General features: G+C 40.2%; 1 protein-coding gene across 2 annotated transcripts in view; it reads right to left on the bottom strand.

Moving 5' to 3' along the window:
• Positions 1-14,326, bottom strand: part of JAZF1 (JAZF zinc finger 1) — a 188,682-nt gene that overhangs the window by 94,623 nt on the left and 79,733 nt on the right. Inside the window, exon 1 of one of the 2 annotated variants that reach the window (XM_031045006.2) lies at positions 6,627-6,702. The exons of the other annotated variant lie outside the window; for it this stretch is intronic. Within the exon in view, the coding sequence (XP_030900866.1) occupies positions 6,627-6,639 (13 nt within the window). The 5' untranslated portion in view covers positions 6,640-6,702. Of the gene's footprint in view, positions 1-6,626; positions 6,703-14,326 lie in introns of those variants that run through there. 2 annotated transcript variants of the gene reach the window in all.

The raw sequence follows: 14,326 nt of genomic DNA, 5'->3' as shown, positions 1-14,326 counted from the left end.
GTGTTGTGGTCAATGGCTCAATGTCCAGCTGGAGACCAGTAACAAGTGGTGTCCCTCAGGAATCAGTGCTGGGACTGGTCTTGTTCAACATCTCTGTCACTGACATGGACAGTGGGATTGAGTGCGCCCTTAGCAAGTCTGCCGACGACACCAAGCTGTGTGGTTCTGTTGATATGCTGGAGGGAAGGAATGCCATCCAGAGGGACCTTGACACGCTTGTGAGGTGGGCTGATGCCAACCTTATTAACCATGACAAGTGCAAGGTCCTACACCTGGGTTAGAACAAGCCCAGGCACAGCTACAGGTTGGACAGAGAAGAGATTCAGAGCAGCTCTGAGGTGAAGGACTTGGGGGTGTTGGTCGAAAATGAACATGAGCCGGCTGCAGTGTGCACTTGCAGCCCAGAAAGGCAACTGTATCCTGGGCTGCATCAAAAGGAGCGTGACCAGCAGGTCGAAGGAGGTCATCCTGCCCCTCTACTCTGCTCTCCTGAGACGTCACTTGGAGTATTGTACGCAGTTCTGGTGTCCTCAACATAAAAAGGACATGGAACTATTGGAACAAGACCAGAGGAGGCCATGAGGATGATCAGGGGATTGGAGCACCTCCCGTATGAAGACAGGCTGAGAAAGTTGGGGCTGTTCACAGCCTAGAGAAGAGAAGACTGAGTGGAGACCTCCTAGCAGCCTTCCAGTATCTGATGGGGTCTATAAGGATGCTGGTGAGGGACTCTTTATTAGGGACTGTAGTGATAAGTCAAGCAGTAATGGGTTAACATAACAGGGGAAGTTTAGACTAGCTATAAGGAAGAAGCTCTTTACTGTAAGGGTGGTGAGGCACTGGAGTGGGTGGCCCAGGGAAGTTGTGAATGCTCCATTCCTGGCAGTGTTCAAGGCCAGGCTGGATAGAGCCTTGGGTGACATGGTTTAGTGGGACGTCTCCCTGCCCATGGCAGGGGGGGGTGGAACTAGATGATTTTAAGGTACTTTCCAGCCCTACCTATTCTATGACTGCTCCTAAAGCCTGAAAGAAAAAAGTTATCATTAACCTTAACAACTGCAAATGACTTATTACATGTGTAGGCAAGTGGTTAGCAAAAAAAAAAAAAACAAACAAAAAACCCACAGGTTAATTTTAGTGAAGGAAAAAAAGTGACAGGTATATATTGGGAATGCACACTCAGGAAGCTGGAAGGCGTAGAAAGCAGCATCTTTTGACTTATCGCCCTGTTTTAGCACACAGCAGCCTCTTCATATAGGTGCTCCTCACAAGGAAACAAGGCAGTGTTCATAGAAGTTCCTGAAAGCAGCAGAATTTGTAAAAACTGCCTCTTCATAGGAAACATACCCTGATCCCAGGAACACCTTCCCTAAGTATTACAACTGCAGAACCTGTAAGCAGTTAGAGGACATCACTGCCAAGAGAGAACATACAAAGAAAGGAGTCACAGAAATCCAAAACCAGCCAGCCGAAAAATCAAAGCACAAAACCCTCCAAGAACACCACAACCAACAGCACCCATTCACTACTGCAGACCACCACATGTGAAATTCCATTTTGTAACACAGACTCTGTCAGACACAACAACTCAGTTTTGTTGTACCAGAAAATGGTATCTTGCTGGCTGGCAGAGTATTTCAGATAACCTCCACAGAAACAAATCTGTGCTTTGGTCTTACAACAGAGTAGAACATCTTGCTACAGAACACTACTACTGAGCAATCATGTTTCACCCTTGCAAGTTGCCACTATTTAATTCAGACTGTGAACTCTTGAAAAAAATGTCCATCCCTTACCTCCCACTGCCCAGCCAAAACAAGGTTCTAATTACAGCTTCGCATGGTTTAATGCATAATTACTCAAAGAATTTCAGGTTAACATGGTAGCTCAGCAACACAACTGATTATTTGTGTAGATCATTTGACATTTTAAGTTTTTAACTTAAAACCAAATAGCCAAGTAAATGTAAACACAAGGGTTTAAAATCTGCTGAGAAGTATTTTTCATTATAAAAAAAGTATTTGTAATATAACTATATATAAGAAAAATATTATGTCAGATACAGAGAACAGAGAAGAATGCATGAAGTCCAGTCATGGATCCTGGATCTTTAAAATACTCTTATTTCTGCAATTTAGATAATTACTGCACACTAGTAAGTGACCACAGTGCTCCTCAGATGCTGAAAGCAACCTCTGGATCTGTCATGCTGTCTTCAACTAGGCAATTAAAGTGAAAAATGAGAGTGTGCATAACTTTCCAGTACCACATATTATATATAAATAATACAACACACAAATAAGAACAGGACAGAAGTTCTCAAACCAAACACTTGATCAACTTAGTCATGCCTTCATCTGTTTATTTGAAAATATATTACTTTGCTAATTTTGCACAAATACATTTGTGGTCCTTATTACAGTCAATTTACTGCCTTAAGAAGAGATTTCCCTTGCCAGAAATGAAAAAGACTTTCCATTCCTCTGCTCCCAAAATAATCTTTATTAACCAAGGTTGGATAGTAGCAAACTTGCTAGGATACCCACGAGGTAGTGGGCAGATCCAAACAACTGGTACGTTCCTTTGCTCCTCAGTGTGACAATTTGGTTGACCAGAACTTGCCTGAGGCTGTCCCAAAGCTTGCTTTTTTTGCTTTACACCAATTTACAGTACAGTAAACCAAGTGCAGAATTTGTGAAATTCTTTACTTAAATAAAAGGATCATTTACTGGAAGTGTTCTCAGTGAGAAGCTGATGGCCATGTGCAGCCTGTGACAAACAACATCAGAGATCCCTTCCTGTGCTTACAAGATGTGAGAGCTCTCTGTGTGCCACCCTGTATTCTTGTCACTTTCACAAACCCTCTCACTCTGTCAAGCCAGCACAACCAGAACTCACAGCAGGGAAATTCAAGCTGTGGCCTTTTCTGGTCCCGTAAGAAGCAGTGCAAATTAGAGGTACAGCCCAGTTCACATGGGTCTCCTCAGAACCGCAGCACAGCTAAACAGGCCACCAGCTACAGCACGCAGCTGCCTCTGGCAGAAGAGATGGCACCTATCAACCAGTTTTTAAGCCATCTCCCATGCACCCACACCTCCAAAAACCCAACTAAAACTCCAGCACAACTATGAAGCAGGGATCTGTGTAGGAGGGTATAACCGTAATTCATGAAGAGAATATTACTTGTGCACTGTGATTGCAGACATCCTCATAATATTCTCATTAGCTCATGTCTCAATATAAAAAGTAATGCTGTAAATCAGATACTTAATTTCTATTCAAACACAACATAATTGCTGGTAACTGGCGGCAGAGCTACAAATGTCAAAAAGGTGCCTTGTGATCTTTCAGATGTAGTGAACTGCAACCACACTTCATGTGCCGTGATGCCTTTCCACTTGTTATGTTAAATAGTTTTTATTTGAAACATACAATTACTGCTGCAACCAATGCAATAATTAATGGTTACCTTTAATAGGTAAAATTTCCATTAATCAAATCAACAGGAGATCAGCAGAGTGCTAGAAAGGTCTCGTGGAGAATAATTAAAAAGCGAGTCTGCTGCTACTTTTATTTTACTTTTTAAATTGAGATGCATTCAATTTTTAAGCATCTGGAATGTTAACATCTTGACTGAAACTTCTAAGTGCAAATATACTTAATGAAGCTTGAAATAGAGGAAAATTAGAATGCCATTTTCACAGAATTTCCCAACATTTAATTGAAATAATCTCATGAGGTGCTGCTGGAGAGTGTTAAAATAAAAAGTCCATTTGCACTTAACAGTCAAGCACACAGGACATAACATATATTATCAGTAATCTCTCAAATAATCGCATTTCAATAACAAAATGAGTATTTTAATTCCTTACCACTCTATGATGTTTCTTTTGTCTGAGAGTATTAAAACCTCATATACTGTGGAAAGGTGCTCACTTTCAATTCTCACAAATTGGGGAAGGTCCCCAAAATTATTAAGAGGGATATTATTCTATACTGAAACTACCTTATGGCATGTAGCACTGCCCCAACACACCCCAGCACGATGGTCTTTTTAAGCACTACTTTATGCCCTGACTAAACTCAGTGCACCAGTGGTTACACCACAGCTATGTTAACAGAGCCCTCTAACAGGGACACAAATGGACATCAAAAGGACTTCCCTTGTTGACATAGTTGTATCACCTCCCCAGGCAACACACAGGGCCAATAAAAACCACTATGCCCACATGGCTGCGATCCCCCCAGAAGCTGTGATCCCCCCAGACGCAAGCTGGTGTGGGGATGCCTGTCGGGGAAAATGTTTTTCTTGTCCTGTGGTGACAGACTGGAGAGAAAGGAGGAAAAGGGCTGGAAGGTGCTTCCCAGTACAGACACAGCCCTGCAAGTAGATATTCTAGGTGTTCAGTCAAACCCCTCCATTTCCAAAATTCACACATTTCTCCACTCTCTAAGGTCATACACATCGTTACCCATTACATTCAGAAGCTGACTTAAAAGAAAAAGGAGGAACATTCATTTTGCATTCAGCATTTTGCCAAAATTATGAGCAAATAAATTTTGGAGTTGGCACTGGATTGATTAGGAGTTTAGAGTTTGCACCCAGGCCTGGCTTGGGTAAATCCATTGGGAGGTTTGGTCTTTTGGGGGCAAAACTTGGTTAACTACTAGTAGAAAAACAATCTTTACATAAACCACAAGTCTGTGCTTTTTCAAATCAAGCATGTGAGGTGAGTATATGCTTAAATCCATAATCTAGGATAAACAGTTTTGCATAAAGCAAGCAATTATTTCAAAACAGCCAGTTTTCCTGTTAAAAAAGTGGAAAATTTATAGGTTTGTGTTTTGTTTTTTTATTATTACTCAAATACTCAAACCCTTGTTCTCATCTAGTTCTACTAATGAAAACCTGACTAAACATTCCAAAACAAATAAAACCTAGTATTACTTTAAATAAAAGTTCAAAATATATATCCTGACAGTTCCGATGTTTGAGGGTTTTAGTTCCCGAAGTAGTAATGATCTCCAGGAGTTAAAATAATATGATTATATCCCAACTCCATGGCCAGCTAAACCACAACAGAACTGCAGTGGCACATAATTCATTTGCAATGTCAGAAGATCTCTATTTCAGACTATCAACATAGCACTAAATTTTCAAATGTCACTGAAAGCAGACCACTTCTAATTTTGGCTGAAAATGCTAAATGAACCATTATAGGCAGAGCAGCTAGTATTTCACAAGTTAAATCTCTTCATCTTTACCAGGAATCAAAAAGGAAATCTTTTTTACTGTAAGTTATTTACTGTGTTGTCACTCCTCTGCAAACACTGGTTGTGGGAATTCTTGTTTTATTTTGAGGGAGGGTTGTATTAGAAGGAAACAAAACATTTTTCCTGTGAGTCACTAGAATTGCTATTAGAAGCTTATCTTCTGGGTTACTACTTTGCTCAGTCTTGTAGGAGACAGACTGGATTCTTAATCATCGCTTCCTGCTGACACGGAGTGCACAAAACTAAGCAATTTCTTGTAGGGAAGAAGGGAATGGCACCATTACTTAGGGTTACTCAAGAGAAGCTCCCTCCTGAAGATGGCAACCATGCCTGGTGGAGCGAGGGCGGGAACCAGCTGTGTTCTTACGCACTGCCAGGTGCATAAGAAGATAACCTTTATCTCCTGAAATATCTTTTCCAAAATTCATTTGGACATACCATGTCTTATACAATTTTATTATTTCACTGGAAATAATTTCACCACAAATATGCCTTATTGAAGACTACTAGCAACTCCACATTTGTCACTGGTGCTAGACATGAAACATCCAGCAAAAAGCCTGCCACTCAGGCAATAAGAAACACACACATACACATATATCAGTAAATTTCTTGCAGGGAGCAGGGGTTGGGTGAAGTGTGAGGATCTCCCTTTAAGAGGAAGACATCATCACTGAAAACAGAACAGAAAAACAAACCTAATACTGTGAGATGAAAAATCTACTCTGCAAACAGACAATAAACCTAAATAAAAAGCTATCCTGAACTGCACCTTTTAGAAGTCTAACACTCAATCATCGAGATGACAAAGACTGGCATTTAAAAGTGCTGTTAACCATCATCCTTGAGTAACAAGACTATTTTGTTTGCCCTTCAGTGCTGACAGTGGAGCAGAACCTCTGCACCTTGGACATCTGTTCTTGAAAGAGAATGTAAAATTATCTTGAGAACTAGTAACGTGAAATAGATTATTCCATGTGCTGAAGTTACCACTTCAATTACAGTACCTCCATGCACTGGAAGCCAAGTGTGGTAAGTGGTCAGGTGCCTACCACCATGAATGACACCTGGCTACCTCAGTCCAGCTCCTAGAGACAGTTTGCAGAGCAAGGAAGAGATCTCATAGCTTTGTCAAAACTGCCTCATGTCAGTGCAGTCTCACCACGATGGCCTGAACTGATACAACACAACAATCGATCAACCACTCATGAACTGAGGCTTGCAGAGGGATTTGAAAAGACATTTTCTGATGTGCCAGTTTCTTTGGTAAGAAAACTTCCAAATTTCCAGTGTAGCCAAATAGCTTTTTCCTCATCATTAAGCCCAGTGACGGTTTCCACACACTGACTCACCCTGGTGTGTCATCCGCAGGGGCAGGAGCGGAACGGGAGCACAGCTGGAACTCTCCGAGAGAAAGCCGCTTTTAACTCTTTACCCCACAGTCAGTGAGGGGAAACACCCTTCCCACACGGGCAGCTGCGGCCACTCCTTCACAGGGAGACACAAATGCAAAGCAACGCCTCGTACGAGATACTCAGCTTTGGAGTGAAAAGCCATACCGCCGGGGCGGGTCGTTGAAGAGCAGAGGGTCAGTGTACACAGGATTCCCCACAGTGTTTGCAAACCACCCGTTTTCCTGCCCGGCCGAGGGACCGAGCCGTCCGTCCTGCCCGGCTGAAGGCAGACGCCGCTGCCCTGAGGAGAGCCTGGCCCGCCGCGCCCCCTCCTGGCGGCGGCGAGAGCGCGCCCCTGCAGCCGGCGCCGCTCGGCCACCAGCCGCCATTTGCCTTCTCGAGTGCAGCTGAAACTGCTGCCCTTCGGTAAGACGTTATTTCACCTCCCGTAACAGGAGGCTGGTTCGAACGGTTTCGCACTGAGTTTCTTCTTCACAAGGCACCAGCGGCAGCTGCGACTTTTCCCCTGTTATTTCTGGCAGGCGTTTAGTCCCTCAGGTACTCTATATGCTAGTGGTGATGGGGAAAGATGGTAGGGAGGTACCACATTTAACAACATAATAAATACCTTGTTCCTGACAGGGGAAGCTAAAGCAGTCAGTCAGAGCAAGTGACTGAGAGCGTGACAGCCTGCCATGGAAACATGGGGCACTGCGAGTGCCACAGGGAAGCCCTGGCTCTGTGACTGCAGGCCATAGCATTTTGAAGCAGGGCACACAAAATGGCTTCCTCATGAACGTGGCAGGTGCATTGTTCACCTGCACAGGAGAGGGGCATGCGGCAGCCTTGTTGCCACTCAGTATCGTTAAAACATTCCTGTTACAACTTAAAATGTTATCCACTGCTTAAATACTAAATATGTCACTCCTCTTTAGCCATTTCTTTCCAGTCATTCCCTTCAAAACAAAAAGGCATTGAGATACTCCCAGTAGCTCTGATGTAGAGAAAACCTGAATCAGATTGAATGAAGCTAAGCCTCAATGTCTTTGAAAGCCAGAAGTTATGGCAGGGGAATAAAGATTATTTTAAAAAGTGAATTATAAGTATAAAATAGAAAGTAAATTCAGATAAGCCTAAAAAATGATGACATTGAGATTTAAGGAAATCAATAAGCTTAATAATCAGTGATGTTTTAAGTCCAATGCATGTTCTCACACATCCTGTTTTTACTTTATTATCCAAATGAAAATCATGCTGTGTTAACAAATAAAAATGAATTTCCCAGTGCGAAAACAAAGGAAATGCAGTAAGTTACTAATTCCTTTAAAATTCTCTCTTTGCCCTCACATAGAATTAAAATATAGAATTATTAATCAAATAGGCACAACAATGAATATACAGTTAGGTTACTATAATAAAAATAAATAAATTACTTACAATTATAACAACAGGAGGACTATTTGCTAAAAAAGCTCACAGAACATTCCACACTTTGGCTATCACAGTTTTGCCTGATATTCATGGAAGCTGAAGTGTCTGTACTTTCTTTGCATTTCATGTAATACAAAGCAACAGAAGAGAACTGCACTTTTCACTGCACAGGTGAAACTGGTGCACACGGTTCATGTAAGTCAAGTTCAGGAAGGTTTCTCAGCAGAGAAAGCTCATTTTCTGCTCAGAACATCTAAGATGATAAAGGGATCTAATAAATGCCATGGTTATGTCAAAAATATTTTTGAAATAGGATAAGACAAAAGATACAAATGAGAATTTCAAACAAACAATAAAATTTCTCCTTGCAGGGAATGTTGTATGAAAAAAATCTGTTCAACCATTTCTGCAGGTGAGCTTGAAATATTGTGTATTTCTGATGTCCTGTAAGAATGCAGACAAGCAATTGTCTGCATACCTAGCTCAGTACAATTTCAAAGGGTAGTAATGCAGTTATAAGAGTGTTGAACCACTAAACTATCAGTTTGTTTTGGTTTTGTTTGTTTTGTTTTTTTGTTACAAGTAATTAAAGGAACTTGGAAATAGGTACGGGGGAAAGGAGGACATCAGTGATGCTGAAAACTCAAGCAAGGCCTTCCCAGGTCATGATACATGAGTATCTACAGTACATATACAATTTCCCTAGTGTTGCAATGGAAAGACGCATGTTTCTGTAAACAACTGCTAATTTTACATTTAATTGCTGCAAAAAAAATTTACTTCCTAAAGTGATTGTTGTTAGTACCTTCTAAATTTTACTATTATTACTAAACAGCAATTAACTCTTAGAGGTTAATGGTGTCATCCATTTTTACAGCAATAACTACTAATACTATTTTAATTCTGTACTATTACTTCCTCTTATCAACATCTGATTATAAAATAAATAGCACATTATACATTTATCAAAATAATTTAAGGGATACGATAAAGTGAAAACACTTGGTAGATAAAGGTTGTGATGATGAGTTTTATGACAAATTAAACTGATGAATTTAGATCAATGTTTATTCAGCTATGCTGTTACTTATTGTTGGAGTTATTTTTAAAATTCTCTAAGGAGAATGAAATAATTTGACCCCAAAAGACCAGCATTCTATAGAAAGACACTTTCAACATTAAAAATAATTATTCTTAAAACATATTTTGATAATCATCTTACAACTGTAACTGCACATAACAGAAAAGAAGTATCACCACCTTTCCAAGTCTGTTACCTACATGGAACAGCAGATGGCTTCCCATTTGTCATCTGTTTCTCTCATCTCAAGAAATAACTTTAAAATTTTAACCAAACTCTTTAAAATGTTTCCATCAAACATTTAAAAAGCTATGGCCAACTAAAAGGGTACTTGTTCAGAGGAAGAGCTTGTTTGGTTTACTGTTTCTGAACAAACTAATAAAAGAATCCATTTGGTGAAAAAAAAAAAACCCAAAACAGTTTCTACAGGTTCAGCAGACACCTGCATATCAGCATCGTGACAATATAACTGCATGCCTGCTAGGATTACTTCATGATATTAAGTTGCTTTGAACTCTTTGTATTCAGGACTAACAGTAGAGTAAATAAGCACAGTGGTTGGATTACAAGAGAAATTAAGACCTCCAGCAAGAATACTCTCCCTCAAAGAGTTTTCCCTGCCCCACCCAATAAGCCTTTTATATTCCCTATTCCTCTTCCTGAAACATTTGCCAAGGCTAAGTGAAATATCTATCTCTCTATTCAGTTCAGATTTTAGCAGCTTTTAATATTCATTCTTTAATGCAGTGTCAGTGTGCTCACCCTCTGCTCTACAGAGTGGTATTGATTTGCAGTAAGAAGCAGAGAATTCCCTAGAAACTCCTCCATAATTTATTCTAGCTGTAAAGCTTTTCACTGCAGTCAGTAGACTGCCTAATAGCCCAGTCAAAATGAAGGCAAACATCTTCTATGACAACTGTGGGGAAGGTGGCATGAATTAGAGAGTATGGAAATAAACACCTTAAACAAACCACCTCAGTGGGAGACTGGCATTGTCTGTCTGCCAGTGAACTGTACACAAGATGCTTAGAGAAGCCCCGTAACAAAGAAAGAGCTGCATATTTTTCTAGGGTTCCCATGTCAGCACCACCCCTGACGCCAGAAACATTAATAACTTTTCTTCTGCCTTTCTTCTTTCTGGGGAGGGGAAGGGAGTTGAAATCAAAACAAAGTATCTAAAGAAGATTCATTTTACTGCTAGTTGAAATTCGTCCATGCCAAGTACTGATGTAAAATGCTGGGGTTGAAGCTTGCTTGTTTTTGTTTTGAAAGGGGTAAGAAGAGTCCTACAATTTGGCTGACCTGTAAAAAGCTTCAGAGACTCCTTACTAGAGGCTCTCCACTGCATCAGCTCTGAAGCCAAGCTTGCCAATCTGATGAGATAATTAGCCCTGCTTAAATCTTTTCCTAATTAGATTAGGAAACCCTAACTTCTTCTCCTGTACCTATTTGGAAAATACTTTACTAAATTCAGTAACAAAGAAAGGTACTAGACAGCTGTCAAGAAATGCCCTCTGTATTACCTTGGTAAGCAGAATTCCAGTATGAACAAAGAAAATATAAATTTTTCTATTGGTGTATCACTGGGATAAACACTTTCCAGCTTCCAGATCTGGAAGGCATGTACTGGCATATCATTCCAGTAAAGGATGAGTCCCAGATACTTCAACAACCCACTGCAATCTGACTTCAACAGAAAGAATCCTGGTAGAACGGGCTACACAATACAGGCGCAAGAATGTACAACGTGCTTTAACATCACTCAGTCTAAATCATCAGAGGACTAGAACAGAGGTGAATGACAGGAGGCAGACTACACTAGTCATGATGCAGCCTGAGGTAGTCTCTGCTGGAAGGACAATAGTCCATTCTCCATGTCCATGCAATAAATGGCTTTCTCTCTGCAACTACCAGCTAAGATTATAAATCAGCATGTTTCACAATATTAAAAGCCACTCCAGCTGCAAAGGAACCAAGACCATAAATTCTTTTCAATGCACCTTTGAACAGCATCAGGCAGTAGCGAGGCTTTCCTGAAAACAGCCAGACAGCTGTAAAATAGCTGCTTCAAGTGTAGTTTCTCTCACAGGAGATGGAAAAGATCTGTATGAACTGTTTAATTAACAGATCAAGCCAGCAAAACCCATGAGGAAAAAATTCAGCTCTTAAACAAAAGGTTTTAATTTTGTTTCTTGAAAGGATTTAATTTTATATTCTATGTGGCATTTCTGAATTAAGACAAAAACCTGGGTTGAAGAAAGCTCCAGGTCTCTTCTCCCCATTGCTATTAATGCATCTGAAGTTAGCAGTGGGGATACAGTTTGAGGTATTTGTCAAAAGGATCAGCACACTAGAGGTCTGGGGAATCCACACACAAGCTCTTTCTCACACAGACACTGAAAAAGGTCATTACTAATCAGTTTCTTTTCTCATATAAAGTCAAATGGCTCTTAATCTCCAGCTGATAAACTTAATTTACCAAAAAGGAAAGTAACTACTTTTTCTGCAACTCAGCAGCAGCTGTAGTTCCCCCCATGTGTTTCCTATGCAAATACCACCTCTGCATAACAGTAGATCTGGTTATTTAAGAGCAAGTTTAGAATAAAAAGGGAAAGGAACATCATAGTATCTGCCATGACCATTAAAGCATCCTTGAATTATCTGGCTAACAATGATTAGTAACTGCAATTACTGCTCAGTGCTTTCATTGAGACTTCAATTCTGCATGCGAGGAGAGCATGCTATGAAACCAGAATGGATGTCATCAGTAAAAGAACCACAATTGCTTTTCTTTAAGTCTTATGTTCAACATGAATCAAGAAAGGAGCCTACTAGCTAGCACAATGTCTGGAATAGTAGACATAGAGACAGTAACAAGCTATGCCATGTACTTCTAAGACACAACCCCTGAGAAGAGATGTGAGAGTTTCATGGACTCTGTTGAACAGATTAGGAGATGACAGAATATTATATCATTCTCTGCATTTTACAGCAAGTCTGGACACAGTCCTGGTTTCCAGCATAACCAAGACATTCTAAATCTGGTTTTCTGTCCAGGTATAAGATCTTCATGTAACAAGAAGCAGCTTCATTCCTCCAGATATAAAGCAAAGACGAAATAGAATTGTCATGAGGCAACTGGAAACATTGCACACAAAGTATTATTTCATAAATAATAGAGTGAATGTTCTACACTGGCTAGGATCAAAAGCTATAAGTTCTGTTTCCAGCTCAGCCACAGACTGCTTAACACCATACCTCAACCCTTCTTCTGTTTGCTGTGGATAAAATACAGTGAGATTCCTTATGCTACATTACATTTGCTGGTACAGATAAGTATCTATAATGAGATGTGGAGCATAACTGTACTTAAAAATCTTGCCATAAACACCTTTCACAGTTTCAACAACAACAAAATGCCATTTGCCTGTATTATTACCAGCAGGATTAAAAAAGTCATACTTTACAGTGTACCATTGTAAACAAAGACACAAAGAACTCAAGCTGTAAAGTACAACAGTGAAGGGAAAATGCAAGAGATTCTGTCTTGTCAATATATATAACCTTTTCACTGCCTGTATGCAAACATTCAATGATCTACAAGTGCTTGGAGCCACCAAAACAGAGTGGTTGGGGTGGGTGGGGAGGATAACACCCAAAACCACCACTACCACCCTGAAAATCAAAAAGAAGCACTCAGTTTGAGTTCACTGTCATGTTCCTGGCAAAATGTCTGCTGAAGCACTACAGAGATTTTTATGAGCCTAGAGGAGACACTGAAGAAATACAGACAAATCAATGAATACCAGCAGTGAGAGATAAACAGTTTCAAATGCTTTGTAGAACTAGAATCCCTTTGCAGCCAGATTCAGTGCCAAGATAAAGACTTGGAAGGCTTCTGTCAGACTATTTCCAATTACAGTGGTTTATGAAAACACAGGGGATACAGTACGCCTTGATGAGAAAAACCAGTGTATATAAGCTCATCATCCTTGAGCAGAAAGCACTGAAGTAAGTACTAGTTGTTATGGATACGTCTGCATAAGTAATGGAAGTTATTGCATCTAACCTTCAGTTTTTATTTATTTTGTACTAGAGGGTGTGGGTGCGTACACAGAGGTTTATGTTACAAACTTCTATTTGCTACAAAATACTGAAGTGTTCTCACATTGTGTGACTGAAAAAAATGCCTTCGAGCAATGAGTTTAATGTAAACCCAGAGGAATCAAGTAGGATGATGCTTAGAAGCCTTTAGAAGACCTTGAAAAATGCCCTGCTAATTGTTCTTTAATCAATATGTGTATTGTTCAGAGGTTTAAAAACTATTCGTTGATAAACAATAGATATAAGCTGCTTTGAACTGAGTACACAAAACTATGATTAGTTTTCATGACAGAACAGATCCACAACTCATTTGCACGGCCTTTGTGTCAACCAACCTTTTATGCTAAGAGCCGTTTTTCTGGTTGCTGGTGCTATATTGGGGGAAAAAAAAACCTCCCAACCATTACTGATGATGTCACAGTTACTAAACAACACAACCTAGAAATACCATCATATTCTATATGTTCTTTTTTGTAGGTGTAAAAGATAAGAGGAAAGATTCTAAGGACCAGAAGAGCTAACTACAAGAAAAAACTAAATCAGTTTTGGTATGGATACCTGTTAATGTAAGATACACATCTGTCCTGGGTTCAGCAGTAGCAGTCATTTTTTCTCCTTAGTAGCTGGCACAGTGCTGTGGTTTTGACTTTCAGCCTGGGAACAGCGCTGATAACACCGATGTTTTCAGTTGTTGCTCAGAAATTTTAGTCTGACCAAGGACTTTCTGAGCTCATGCTCTGCCAGGGAGGAGGGAGGTCGGGAGGAAGGAGAGACAGGACACCTGACACAAACTAGCCAAAGAGGTATTCCATACCATAGCATGTCATGCCCAAGATGTAAATTGTGAGTTACCCGAAAGGGCTAGTTCACTGCTGGGTCAGGCTAGGTATCGGTCGGCGGGTGGTATTGTATTCTCTTCCCTTGTTATTTCCTTTATCATTATTATTATTGGTGGTAGCAGCAGTGGTTTGTGTTATACCTTAGTTACTGGGCTGTTCTTATCTTTACCTGTGGGAGTTACATTCTTTTGATTTTCCTCCCC

This window comes from Melopsittacus undulatus, chromosome 1 (genome assembly GCF_012275295.1).
Source record: "Melopsittacus undulatus isolate bMelUnd1 chromosome 1, bMelUnd1.mat.Z, whole genome shotgun sequence".
Lineage (NCBI taxonomy): Eukaryota > Metazoa > Chordata > Aves > Psittaciformes > Psittaculidae > Melopsittacus > Melopsittacus undulatus.
This window is presented reverse-complemented; position numbering and strand designations above follow the sequence as displayed.